At 42.1% G+C, this 14,020-nt stretch overlaps 1 protein-coding gene across 1 annotated transcript in view; it reads right to left on the bottom strand.

Moving 5' to 3' along the window:
- Positions 1 to 5,993: 5,993 nt before the first annotated feature.
- The window catches only part of SMIM9 (small integral membrane protein 9), a 9,411-nt gene continuing 1,384 nt past the window's right edge, over positions 5,994 to 14,020 (bottom strand). The window contains exons 2-4 of the mRNA XM_017864378.1: positions 13,201 to 13,439; positions 12,024 to 12,153; positions 5,994 to 6,427 (exon numbers count right to left, since the gene is read on the bottom strand). Coding sequence (XP_017719867.1) covers positions 6,400 to 6,427; positions 12,024 to 12,153; positions 13,201 to 13,342 — 300 coding nt within the window. The 5' untranslated portion in view covers positions 13,343 to 13,439 and the 3' untranslated portion in view covers positions 5,994 to 6,399. The remainder of the gene's footprint in view (positions 6,428 to 12,023; positions 12,154 to 13,200; positions 13,440 to 14,020) is intronic.

Below are 14,020 nucleotides of genomic sequence, written 5' to 3'. Positions count from 1 at the left end.
TACCAAAAATACTTCTTTATTTCTATACCCTTCTTTACATATCTCTTATTTCCCTGTTCTTTTTACCTTGTTTTATACATAACCTTTAAATAAGCTTTGAATTAGACAAAAATTATTCACCTTGTAACAAGAACACACACATTTTTTAGAAAAAATGTTTTCCTACAATATATATTTTTTAATTAGAAAATACCCATTTAATGAAGTATCTATTATTTAACTTCAGATTCTAAATTATGGCAAGTTTATCTACAAGTATTTATCCCATCATATTTACCTAATTATTTTATTTTAATAGTTTACCTAGATTATTTCTGAAAACTGCAATAGTCACCAAAGTTATTTTCCTGTCAACCATTTTATAGCTTGTGAATTTCAGGCATTTATCTGAGTTAGAAACTTAAGATTGAATATATGGTTATTTTACCAAATAATTCAGGATTTAGCTGTTTTCATTAAACCAATAATAATATCTTTTTTGTGGAAGATTACACAGGCAAAGATCATTCTGTTTTGGGTTGGGTTTATCGTTTAATAACCTTTATGACGGCTGGGCGCAGTGGCTCAGGCCTGTAATCCCAGCACTTTGGGAGGCTGAGGCAGGTGGTCAGGAGATGAGACAATCCTGGCTAACACGGTGAAACTCTGTCTCTACTAAAAATACAAAAAATTAGCTGGGTGGGTGGTGGGCATCTGTAGTCCCAGCTACTTGGGAGGCTGAGGCAGGAGAATGGCGTGAACCCGGGAGGCAGAGCTTGCAGTGAGCCTAGATCACGCCACTGCACTCCAGCCTGGGCGACACAGTGAGACTCCGTCTCAAAAATAAAATAAAGTAAAATAACCTTTATGACAAGTTTTGACACCTTATAATATTTGGCAGGGATAAGTATGAAATCTCTTGATCAATAAATGCAAACAAAAATGTATGCTGACATATCTGAAGATATTTGTAATATTACTCTACCAATAATTTTAAAGCTAGCTTATTAAAAGTTCTACTTAAGTCATGTGAGCTTGAAAAGCATTTGGGCTTATTATTTAATTTATGAGTACTCTTTAAGCCAAATTTGGTACCTTGTGGCAGAAAACATATAACAAAATACATCTACATACACGTAAACACACACATACACACTCATATAAACAAATATCCTAGAGCATTTACTTCAGAACTCTAGCCATGAGATATTAATAACAACTCATCGGTTTGCAAAACAATAACAAAAGAAATGGTTAGGTGCAAACAGTGGATTTTATCTCAGTAGAAAAGTAACAACAGCCTTGAAGCAGGCAGAAAAGAAAGCAGAGAGACAGGGAACTTAGGAGCTTTATAGTTGCAATCGACCTTCAGGCTCTGAATTTTCCTTGATGCAATTTGCCTGCCAGTTTAAAATGTGCACAAGAACAGACCTAACATGTAACCAGCTGGAGTATTAGAAAATCTGGCATGCGCTTCTATTTACACAGCCACTTGCAAGTAGAGGAGCCATAAAACCAAATGGGGTTCCAAGGTGGGGGGTTGTTCTCTTTGCCTTTCCTCATTCTTAGATGATGTGTTTCCCACATTTTTTTTTTCTTAAAAGGAGGAACTGAGCTGTGGCCTAGGGTTTAATGTGGTGGGTCAAAGTTGTGGACAGGACTCTCCAGTGCATCACCACTGAATCGCTTCGGTCCTCTTCTGTGTCTCAGTTTCTCTCTCCAGAGGTCTAGCACCCCCTGGGAGGGCTCAAAGCTTGGGGTGAGCAGCTCGTATATGTGCTCCCCGGATGAACCTTTTAAAACTACTTTTTTTTTTTTTTTGAGACGGAGTCTCGCTCTGTTGCCCAGGCTGGAGTGCAGTGGCCGGATCTCGGCTCACTGCAAGCTCCGCCTCCCGGGTTCCCGCCATTCTCCTGCCTCAGCCTCCCGAGTAGCTGGGACTACAGGCGCCCGCCACCGCGCCCAGCTAATTTTTTGTATTTTTAGTAGAGACGGGGTTTCACCGTGTTAGCCAGGAGGGTCTCGATCTCCTGACCTCATGATCCGCCTGCCTCGGCCTCCCAAAGTGCTGGGATTACAGGCGTGAGCCACCGCGCCCTTCCTAAAACTAATTTTGTTGGCAGTTCCCTGTAGGTCTACTGCACATCAAAGGGAGGCAACCCCCAGACACTCCCACTTGGCTTCCAGTCACTGAGGAGCACCTTTTTTGACTGGGAGGAGCAAAATGCCCTTTCTCTTTGGAGTTGAGGAAACTCAGTCTCATTTATCTATGAAAGTGACAGTGCAGTTCCTTATGCAAATATGCAGACAAGCCAATGGACATTAATTTGGGGAGGAAAGGCAACGGAGAAGACTCTTTAGAATGCACCTCTGAATTAGAATTGAGATCCTAAACAACTTCTTAGGAGGAAAAAAACCCAGCCAAGACCACTTTCTGTAAACTGTCCTCGGCCACCTTTAACTGTAGCTCTTGTCTGTTATTACACATGCCAAGGTCAAATCCTCTCACAGCACAAGGTAATCTCTGGTACCCCTGATACAGGACTTAAGAAGAAATCACTTGGGCAGATAGTAAGGGTATGGGGTAAGGTTTTTGTGTTTAATGAAAAGCAGCCCCAAATCATTTTCTAACAAAGAGCAGCCTGTAAAGTCCAGCTGCAGACATAGAGAGGCAAGATGGCTCCAATCAACTGGAAAGTCTATTTGCATAATAATATTCAGCTGAGGCCACCAGCCTTCCCTCCCCCATGCACCATGTAAACGTCATACCCGATCGAACCAATCTGTGAGCCCTATGTAAATAAGACACCGCCTCCTCAAACCTGACTAAAATTTGGCGCATCCACCACCTGCTGGTCCTTTCCACTGGGAGACCCCTTTCTCTATAGAGAAAGCTGCTCTCTTTCTATTCTCTTCTGCTCATTAAACCTCTGCTACTAAACTCCTTGTGCGTGTCCATGTCCTAAATTTTCCTGGTGCATGACAACGAACCCCAGGGTGTATACCCCAGACAACGTAGCCACTTCACCCCAAAAAGCCAAAGAGATCAGGTAATGCAATACAGGAGAGGAGAGCTTTAGACCTAAGAAGACTCTGCCCTTGACTCTTGAAACTCCACAAAGAAAACAGAACACCCCCAGAGGAGTGAATGGTGCCTTTGTCCTGAGTTCTTTAAAGGGTTAAAGTCATTAGATGCCTTCTTTAGATTCTTCTTGGTACCAAAGATGGCAAGAGGAGAAGGAGGAATAGGGTGGAAGAAAAGTAAATGAAAGAACAATTATTTTTTTTAAGACAGGGAGCAAACACACAAAGCAAGTGCATGTTTGGTCATTTTTTCTCTTTTGCAGCTGCAAGGAATTTTAGCCAATTCAGAGATACCTTGTTACCATTATTTGGAATTCTCATTTGGATTTTACCAAGTCCAGTAGAATTGGCCAAATGTGATGGGAGAAATACTGAAACAAACAACAAAAGAACCCCAACAATATGATTACTGAGTCCTCTAATGGTAAGGAGAAATTAAGACCAGCTGACTGTTAACCGTAACTTTAGCCAAGACAAAACTCCAATTCAGCTTCTTACCTAGGAGTGGGTCTCAGGCTGAAGACTGCTCTCTACCATCCCAGAAGCAGGAAAAAACTCTAACTCACCTTCGCTGTTGGAAGTGAGCTCAAATTCCGGAATGCAGTTATCTGCCTTTCATTGTCATGGAAGCAGGAAAACTTGCCTTCCTTGTTGGAAGCAAGCAAAACTCCAGAAAAGTAGTTGTACAGCAAAATAAACTTTAGATCTCAACCAAATTTTGGGAGATGAGGGATTCACTGGAGGGAGAGGAGCTCCCAGGCCTCAGCAAATTGTTCTATTGGTTTGAGCTCAAGTTGGTACCAAGTACTGATAGGAGATTTGTCAAAGGTCAGGGCCACCTCCACTCAGTCTCTTTGTGATCACCAAATGTGTACCTCGAATATCTGAGACACATCTCAGTGAATTTAGACAGTTTATTTTGCCAAGGTTAAGGACATGCACATGACACAGCCTCAGGAGGTCCTGATGCCATGTGCCTAAGGCTTGATTTTATACATTTTAGGGAGACATGAGACATGAATCAGTATATGTAAGATATGCAATGGTTTGGTCCAGAAAGGTGGGACAACTTGAAGTGGGGAGGCGGCTTCCAGGTCATAGGTAGATAAGAAAGAAATGGTTGCATTCTTTTGAGTTTCTGATTAGCCTTTCACTGAATACACAATTTACATGTGAGAGCAGGAATAGTCACTTAAGTTTTAGTCTGACTTTGTGAAACAATAGGGCAAAGGAAGCGATCAGATGCGCATTTGTCTCATGTGAGCAGAGGGATGGCTGAGTTCTGCCTGTCCTTTGTTTACAAGGAATTTCTTCATGGGCAAATTGTGAGGAAGGTATGTAGCTTTAAAAAAATATATTTGTAGTTATTTTATATAGGAGGCAGGTTTGCCTAATGCACTTTCCAGCTTGACTTTTCCTTTTGGCTTGGTCATTTGGGGGAGATTTATTTTCCTTTCATGGGGTCAATCCATCAAGAAGACATAACAACTGTAAATATATATATATATGTATGCACCCAACATTGGAGTAGCTAAATATATAAAGCAAATATTTACAGAACCCAAGGGAGAAATTGACAGCAACACGGAGACTTCAACACCCCACTCTCAACAGTGGACACATCATCCAGAAAGACAGTCGATAAGGAAACACCGGACTTAAACAAAACTCGAAGTCTTTTCTGAGTTCACCTTGGCTTGCCACAGCAGGCCACATGACAGGCCATGTGGCAGCCCACTAGATCTCACGTCAGCATCAATTACAATATCACTTCAGTTTTTCTTTCTCTTTGCATTTTCTCTGTAGTAAATTCCTAACCTCCTGCAGTTTTCTCTAGCTCAACAAATGACAACCCCATTCTTTCATTTGCTCAGTCCAAAAACCTGGGAGGCATCCTTGAAGCCTCACTCTCTCTCTCACCTCATCCAAATCCTAATCAAATCCCATCTGCTCTCCCTTCACATCCCTCCTCTGATCTAAACCTTCTGTTGGCCCCTGCTATGGCCCCCAGGAAGAGCCTAAATCCTTTCAATGGCTCACAATATCTGCTCTGCCCCTCGCTTAATCTGGTTTCTCTGCTACCACTCAAATATACTAGGGATGTTCTTGCCTCAGCACCATGTGGCTGTTTGAAGGATCTGAATCCTCACATTAGCATGGTGGCTCCACAAGAGCTGGGCGGGGCGGGGGGAAGGGGGGGTTAGATAGTGCCACTGCACTCCAGCCTGTGTGACAGAGCAAGACCCCATCTGTTTGTTACCTGTCCAGTGTCTGTCTCACAGTAGGTGATCAACAAGTGTCTGTTGAATGAATGATTTCAAACTCAGAACAGCAAAAAGGAAAAGCAAATTAATATATCTATTTTTTTGAGACAGAGTCTTGCTCTGTCACCCAGGCTGCAGTGCAATGGCAGTATCTCAGCTCACTGCAGCCTCCACCTCCCAGGTTCAAGCAAGTCTCCCACCTCAGCCTCCTGGGTAGCTGGGATCACAGGGGCGCGCCACCACGACCAGCTAATTTTTGCATTTTTAGTAGAGATAGGGTTTCACCATGTTGGCCAGGCTGGTCTCCAACTCCTGACCTCAGGTGGTCCACCCGCCTCAGCCTCCCAAAGTGCTGGGATTACAGGCGTGAGCCACTGCACGTGGCCAATAATTTTTAATAATATTACCTGTATTACATTTATAATACTGAATAAATAGAAACACCTTAAATAATTATTACATAGGGAGGTGGTTAAATGACTCATGTCATATCCACTACATTAAAAAAATCTCATGTTTAAATTAGTTTGGGAAATGCTATATGTTATACTTACTTGTGGAGATTAATATTAGCCTGTTAAAAGTTCTTAAAAGTCCTGGAGCAAAGAAAATTGGTTTAAATGTGTTTAATCCAGCATTTCCCAAATATAACTGACCACAGGGCCCTCACTGTTTTGTGACTTTTATTAAAACAGAACTATTGTTTCACAGAACAGACTTTGGAAAACTTGTAATACATATATAGAAAAAAATTGAAGGGAGGTACATCAAGATGTTAATGATGTTTATTTCTGGGTGCTAGAATTATGAAAACTTACTCTTTTCTCTGTATTTCTCAACTTTTTTTTGCAATAAATATGTGTTACTATTATAACCAAAACAGTAATAAGGATATTCACATTTTAAAATTGCAACTTTTGAAGGAGAAAATGAAGGCAAAGATAATTCAAGTTGGAAGACAATTTAATTTTAACTGACAGATACTTCCTCATTTTAAGCAGATAGCAAATGCCCCACTCTTTTGCAGTCCAACCGGAGAGACCACACGTGCTCTGTTGAATCTTCTCGTTCTTCACTGGATTGGGTCAACTACAAGAATGCTGGGAAAGGAAAAGTTACCATATGTAAACATATCCCTTTTCAAAGATTGGATTTTCACCACTTTTCTCTTAATATGAACCAAATAATTCCATACAAACAAAATACTTTGATGAAAAAGCAAAATAAGAATGTGTTTCCAGTACAGTGGGGCTTGGAGGTAGTGGTATAAGTATGGTTAGGTAGTTTTTCTTCTTTCATTTTTAAAGTATCTTTTTAAAAATGAACTGCTATTGCTAGAGAAGATCAGAATGCAATTAGATGGGCGAAAAAGTTAACACCATCACCAATAATAAGTAAAAGTCTACTCACTACCACAAGAGATAACCAATGTCTAATACTTCGGTAAGGTTCTCTAGAGGGCTTTCCCCCTATATGATTAGTTTTTAAAAAGAATTAGACTAAACTATGGTATCTTCTGTGTATATCTGCCTTTTTCCACTCATATGATTATTTCATGACTATCTTTTTTTCTTTTCTTTTTTTTCTTTTTTTTTTTTTTTTGAGACGGTAGTCTTCTCTGTTGCCCAGGCTGCGAGTGCCAGTGGCCGGATCTCAGCTCACTGCCAAGCTCCGTCCCTCCGCGGGTTACGCCATGTCTCCTTGCCTCAGGCTTCCCGAGTAGCTGGCGACTACAGGCCGCCCCGCCACCGATCGGCCTGGCTAGTTTTTGTATTTTTTAAGTAGAAGACGGGTTTTCACTGTGTTAGCCAGGATGGTCTCGATCTCCTGACCCGTGATCCGCCCGCTCTCGGCCCTCCCAAAGGTGCTGGGATTACAGGCGTGAGCCACCGCGCCCGGCCATCATGGACTATCTTTCCATGTAATTATTCTTAGTACTCATTGTCTGAATGCTGCAATGCTTTCTTTAGCCAGCCCCAGACTGAGACATTTAAGTTATTCAGTTTTTCTTTTTTTCACTATTGTAACCATACTAAAAATTCCTGCTGACACATATCTTTGTGGACTGTTAGAGCCTGTCAGTCCTCCTGATTGCCCACCTCTGCTTCTGCGAATGCTGGGAATTAGCCAAGCCTTTTCATGTGGCCTCAGGTAATAAGCAGCCTAGCTTAAGCTTTCATTACAGCCTGCAGCTACATGGTATATACAGGTGAGTAGTAGAGGAGGAAGAATGTAGCGCCCCACAGAAAGGACTGTTTGCAATCCTCACTGTGAAATGTCTTAATATAGGCCGGCGCAGTGGGGTCTCAAGCTCCTGTCATCCCAGCACTTTGGAGGCAGAGATGCGGCGGCATCATTGAGGTCAGGAAATCGAGACCATCCTGCGCTATGCGGCGAAAAACCCGTCTCTTTTACATAAAAATATACAAAAACTAGCGTGCGATGGTGGCGGCGCTTGTTGTCTATGCTTGTGTGAGGCTGAGTTAGTGTATGAATGGCCGTTTTGTTTGTGGATGTGTGAGTTGTCAGTTGAGCTTAGTATCTCTCTAGTCCTCATCTTGCACTCTCAGCTTCTGGCGATCAGATAGCGCGATTTCTCGTCCTCAAATAATAAAAGTAATTTGTTTTAATTTATATAATTATCTAATCATAGTATTTATTCTGATGAAGTCTCTATGTGCCCAAGTACCAAGTCCTATTTTATCCTGGGAATTGATGTGTCCTTGAATGACCACAGACTTCAGTCTTCTTCATTCCTGCCCCAACACTTTAAAAAATTATAACTTGGCCAGACTCCTGTGTACTCACGCCTGCTAACCCATCACATATGTCCGGAGGCCGAGGCGGGTGGATCACGAGCGTCAGGAGCTTGGAGACCAGCCTGAACCAACATGGTGAAAAAACCCATCTCTACGAAAAAGGACAATAATTAGGCCCGGGCGTGTGGCCAGCTGCCCTGTAACTCCCAGCATATTCAGGAGGCATGAGCAGGCAGAATCCGCTTGAACCGGTGAGGCAGAGTTGCCCAGTGAGCTGAGATTGGCCCGCCACTGCCACTTCCAGCATGGGTGACACACTGAGACTAATCTCGAAAAAAAAAAAAGAAACAAATTATAACTTTTTCTTCTGTTGGATTATTTTGCTTCTCTTAATCAAAGAACATTCTGTGCCTCCTAATTATCTACCATTTCTTCTCTAATCATTACTTTCACCAACTGCTTTAATACTATTGCCTATGTAATCCTTTTTTCCATATTTTCTTTCATATTTCTGTATCCAATGTCTCGCTTTCTTCATGGTTCCTCATCTTTGGCTGAGTTTTGACTTTTGTCTTTTACATTTTTCTGGGATTCTTCTCATCTAATTTTCATCTTCTCCTTTTGTTTTTAGTTATACCTTATCTGTCCTGTTTTATTTCTGCATATAGCTTTTATTATTCATTTTATTATTATTATTATTATTATTATTATTATTATTATTATTGAGATGAGGTCTTGCTATGTTCCCAGGCTGGTCTCGAACTCCTGGCCTTAAGCAATCCTCCCGCCTCAGCCTCTCAAAGTGCTGGGATTACAGGCATGTGCCACCATGCCCGACCTTAGCTATTATTTTATATTTTGTATCAAATGTTTTGAATTTATGGCAATATGTTAGTACACAGTTTTTATCTGCCCTGAGATATTTTTCTAGTGAGTATTCCTCATCTGTCATTTCTTGCTTATATGTTTCTTGTCTTTTCTATACAGTAACTCAGTATAGATCTGGCGCTGTTTCCTGTTGAATGAGATAAACTCTTACTGGACCAGTTATTTACAGGAGATTTGCACAAGTCACCAGTGCTATACTTTAGACTAACAAATTATCTTCATGATGCTGAGGTATGTGTGAGCTCTTGTAGCCTTTACTTCTTTCCAGCCAAGTGAGAGCAGCAGCTGTAGGTCTGAGCATAAAGAAGTTTCAGACTTCACCTTCGTGCCTCAACAGACTGCTTCTTAAAAATATGGCTTGCCTATATGCTTATTCATTCAAATGTATCTGTTAGGCTTGTATTTGGTGCCCAGTTGGGTCCAGAAATGTTTCTTTCACTAGTTAGCTTGCTTGTTCCCAGCAAGGGCTTATTGGCTTTTCTCTTCAGGTTAAGCCGTCTACTTCAAAGAAGGAATTCTTTTTGTTGGCATATAGTCTGCCTTATCTTCACAGAAGTCCCTCTGAATGTGCATGGTTAACCAATACTTCTGATGCTTTTGATGCAGCTTACCTGCCAACCACAGTTTGAGTAACAGTGACTTCAAAGATGTGGAACCAGACATATCTTGATTTGAGTTCCAGCTTCCTTGGTTGGTTGCTAGGTATACTATTCAGGGATATTCAGCTGCTATAACAAACGGTCCTGAGGTCTTAGTAGCTTAACACAATAAAACTGATCCTTCACTCATGACTCATTCTGATGTAGGTTAAGTTCTCCTCCACGAGGTGATTCAGAGATCCCAGCTCCTTCCATCATGTGGCTTCACCACCTTAGAGTCCTTCAGTTGAAGCCATGCATATGTGAAAGAGAGAGGTAGCATGGACACATGTGCAAGACATTTTATGTCATACATTCCTTTTGCTAGTATTTTACTGGCCAAATCTCAGTACTGTGGTCCCAGCCTAGTTGGAAGGAAGGTTGGGAATATAATGTTACTCTGTGCTTGGGGAAGAAGGAACAGGATTGCTGAACAAATAGCCAGTCTCTGTTACAGTCTGTCTTTCTGATCATCCAGCATCTGTTTCACTTTTCTTTTCTTTTTTCTTTTTTTTTTGAGACGGAGTCTTGCTCTGTCACCCAGGCTGGGGTGCGCTGGCGCGATCTCGGCTCACTGCAAGCTCCACGCCTCCCGGGTTCAGGCCATTCTCCTGCCTCAGCCTCCAGAGTAGCTGGGACTACAGGCGCCCGCCACTGCGCCCGGCTAATTTTTTGTATTTTTTTTTGTTGGAGACGGGGTTTCACCGTGTCAGCCAGGATGGTCTCGATCTCCTGACCTCATGATCCGCCCGCCTCGGCCTCCCAAAGTACTGGGATTACAGGCGTGAGCCACCACGCCCGGCCTGTTTCACTTTTCTTTTCATATGTGGAACACAGCCACCCTGTCATGCATATGGAAATATTCCACCCATATTTCCACTTGAGAAAGGCCTTATTTCCCTAGCTGCTGAGAGTGTTGTCAGCAGAGAGCCTCTACCTGTTAGCTCATTCAGAGTCTGCCTCAGCTGCAGAGAGCTTCCATGTACTTTCTGGGGGCAGCCCACATCCAGTGAATGATCGAGGTGCGGTTAGAGAGGTCCAGCCATTTCAGCCACGTGGGATAACTCTGATGGGGCTGAGTGAGTCTTTGTTGGGCTTGCAAGACAGTTTGATTTCTCCCTTCCACCCCGTATCTTCCACAGGCGTTGATCATTAATAATACTCTGAATGCCAAATTCTGGTCTCCCTGTCTACTTTCAGAATACCTGATTTGTGGCAAACCCTTTCCTCAGGACTATCTCATTCATCACTGTATCCAGCTCAAAGTCCAGAGTATCTGGTGATGCTGAGTTCTCTCAAGTCTGGGGGGTGGCTCTGCTTGGTTAAGTGACCTGCTCCTGATCTCCACAACCCAGAATAACGATGGAACAGGAAGAGGATAAGCACCATAAACATTCCTATTTGAAAAGAGGAAGAACGAGAGACACACAGCAGTCACTGCTCTGTGGCAATCCTGGAGTCCTGGTGGGTAGGCATCGATTAGGCCCAAATCCTGCTTTCAAAGGGTGGCTCTGTGGCCCTCTGTCCATTCTCCGGGAGGCTCTTCTCATCCGTTATTCTTCTGAAGCAAATGTTGGGACCTTCAAAGCTGGTGTCCTTCTTTTTCATGGAAGGTTGGAGGCCTAACTATTGTTCACAACTGATGGCTCATTTAGTTCTGGCTTATGATTTCTCTGGCAATAAGCTTCTCTCAGAAGCTTAGCTGACATCTAATCTATTTGCCTCCAATCAGTTCCATGTGCCAGTAACCACATCCAAGGTTGCTTCCTAGACACAGTTCTTGATCCTGTGATCATTTCGAGGTTACAGGAGCCATAGGTGATGCCACACCCTTAATCTGATCTTTATTCTCAGCCACTTTCCTTAGATTTTTGAGCTCTTTTAATTGCTTTCTTTCTCTGTCTTTCTAGCAACCAGCACACAGACAGGCAAGTAGTCATTTGTTGGTAAATACTGACTGAATTAACAAAATTTAGCTCAACTATTTTGTTTTCCTCAGGATTCTCTTGGCTTCATATGATTTATGTAGATAAATATTATGGTAAATTTTGAGGAAATTGAGAGCACAGCTAATTATATATTTTCTATGTATAGTTCTTGAGCCACAGGGAAGAACAATTAGGAGTTAATAAAGTTGATAAAAGAAATGACCAGTTGTAAACACTGGTCATTAAATGTGACATGTCAGTCATTGGTAACAAATGGAGCAAGTTGGAGGAAGTAAAAGAGAAAGTAGAGAAGACATTTTAAGAAGGGGTTGCATGACCTTTCACAGTTTTACTCTCAGAATTGAATTTCTTAAAACTTTCCCTTAATTACAGATATGCAGGCTGGTGAGCAACCTGTTTCTGTTCCCGCCCCCCTTCACGTTCCCTCTCTCCTCCTCGTCTCTTCTTCCCGCAGAAGCTTACGTGAAGCAGCAGAGGATCCCCATTAGTGCTGAGGTGAGAAGAAAAGCAACAATGGCTGCTGGAGGTAAGGCACTCTTGATAAGTTGCCATAAGTAATCCCTGCAGTTGTTCAGCCAAGACCTGTCGTTACCTGCAGAAAGATGTTCATTGAGGAGAGGTCAAGTAAATGATAGGGCTGGCGTTTGAATCCAAATTCAAGTTCAAATAGTTGTCCCACATATGTTCTCGTAGTTGTCCAGAGCCCATATCCTAAACTACTTTGCTGTGCTGGCTGTAAGATGTTCAAAGGGCAAACATTTTGTTTTTAAAGTATCCTTAGATGGATATAATTTTTTGCCTCCTTGTAAGTCAAATAGGATCAATAATTGTTGTTTCAGATACCTTAAGGGTTGTTTTGAGTATATCGGGTACTTATACCCAATCAAGCATGAATTGATAACAAGAAAGTCTTTACTAAAGTGTTGCTGCCTAGAGTATATCTGGGAGTCCTGCAGGAGGCTGAGGGCAGGGAGTATCCCAGGAAGAGAAAGGAGAAGGCCACCAGCCCTAAGAGCAGAGGAGGAAGGGGCCAGGGCAACTGGAAGAAGGACCTCTAGGGGGAGTTTGCTGATCAATGTAAGGCTCGGGCTATTGGGTCTTTTCATTAGCAACTGGGGGAGGAAGGTGCAGTGCTTTGACCCTAAAGAAAGAAGTAGGGGAAAATGAAAGTGTCTGCAGCATGGAGTTGAGAGGATTCACCACTAACCAGCAAGACACTTGAATAGCATGTGTGTGCATGTTGGAACCTAGATTGTGGATCAGTGGACCATCAGGTTTATTTTCAATTTCACCTCCTTTGTCAAGTTTTTCCTGACCCCTCCCCAAAAACAGTTTAAATGATCCCCTTGTCCGCTGGGACATTGATCATGCTCCATGGAAAGTTGGCATCTATGGCTTTGTCTGCCTATCTGTGAGCTCCTTCATAACAGACGCTGTTCAATTCCTAATCCATGTAGTTCAGAAAAGGACTTGGTACATAGTAGGTAGGTTAATGCTTGTTGAGCTAAATTGAACCAAACCAGAATAGTTTGCTTTCCTGTGAACATTCTTTTTAAACCTGAAATTCATTTTACCTGACCTGAAACATGAATCTTAAGTCCTATGAAGAAAGGAACATTCATCCTAACAGCAAACACACCCCCTGAGCGTGGTTTCGATCCTGTTTTTTCTTGTATTCCCAAGGCAGACAAAGGCGAAGGAGAGGAAGCTACTGTCTCCCACAAGAGGCAAGTTAGAAAGGACAGCAGAAATCCAGTTAGCAGCAGCTTCTGGAGTTCCATGGACGCCCGCCTTCAGCTGCGGCTGGAGATGGTAATCCTAGCTCACTCTGCCAAGGAGAAGTGTCTTTGTCCGTAGCTCTTTCCACAGAAACTTTGTCTGAAAAGTTAGACAATGATGGTTTACTTCATATTCCAAATATCTTCTCACCATCACAAACATAAGGATAATTGACTGACTTACACAGGTGACTCCTGAAAATGGTCAGTTTCCAAAGCAAAATGTATCCCCTCCAAGAAAACAAAACAAAACCTTACTATGCTCTATCAGGTCAGATACCTGACATTCCCTCCTACCCCTGATACCTTTTCAATCGTCCCCAACTCAATTAGTAGAAACTGTTTCATCTGTTCAGGCCAAAAAAAGTATATTCACATTGTTGTGCAACAGATCTCTGGAACTTTTTCAACTTGGAAAACTGAAACTCTAAACAGCTCCTCATTACCCCTCCCCTCCAGGCCCTGGTAACCACCATTCTACTTTTTGTTTCTATGAATTTGACTACTTTAGATACCAAATATAATAAATCTCTATATATCTATATATTTTTAACTCCATAATATATTTTATATATTCAAGTAACAAACTTTTATATTGCTTTAAAAAGTAAATGCTTGTTTAGATTTACATATAATGGCTCTTCTTTTCTTTCATACACTTTATCCATCAGAAAAGTCTAG

Source organism: Rhinopithecus bieti, unplaced genomic scaffold (assembly GCF_001698545.2).
Source record: "Rhinopithecus bieti isolate Rb0 unplaced genomic scaffold, ASM169854v2 scaffold_76809, whole genome shotgun sequence".
NCBI lineage: Eukaryota > Metazoa > Chordata > Mammalia > Primates > Cercopithecidae > Rhinopithecus > Rhinopithecus bieti.
Note: the sequence above shows the minus strand (reverse complement) of the source record. Positions and strands in the feature narration are given on the sequence as shown.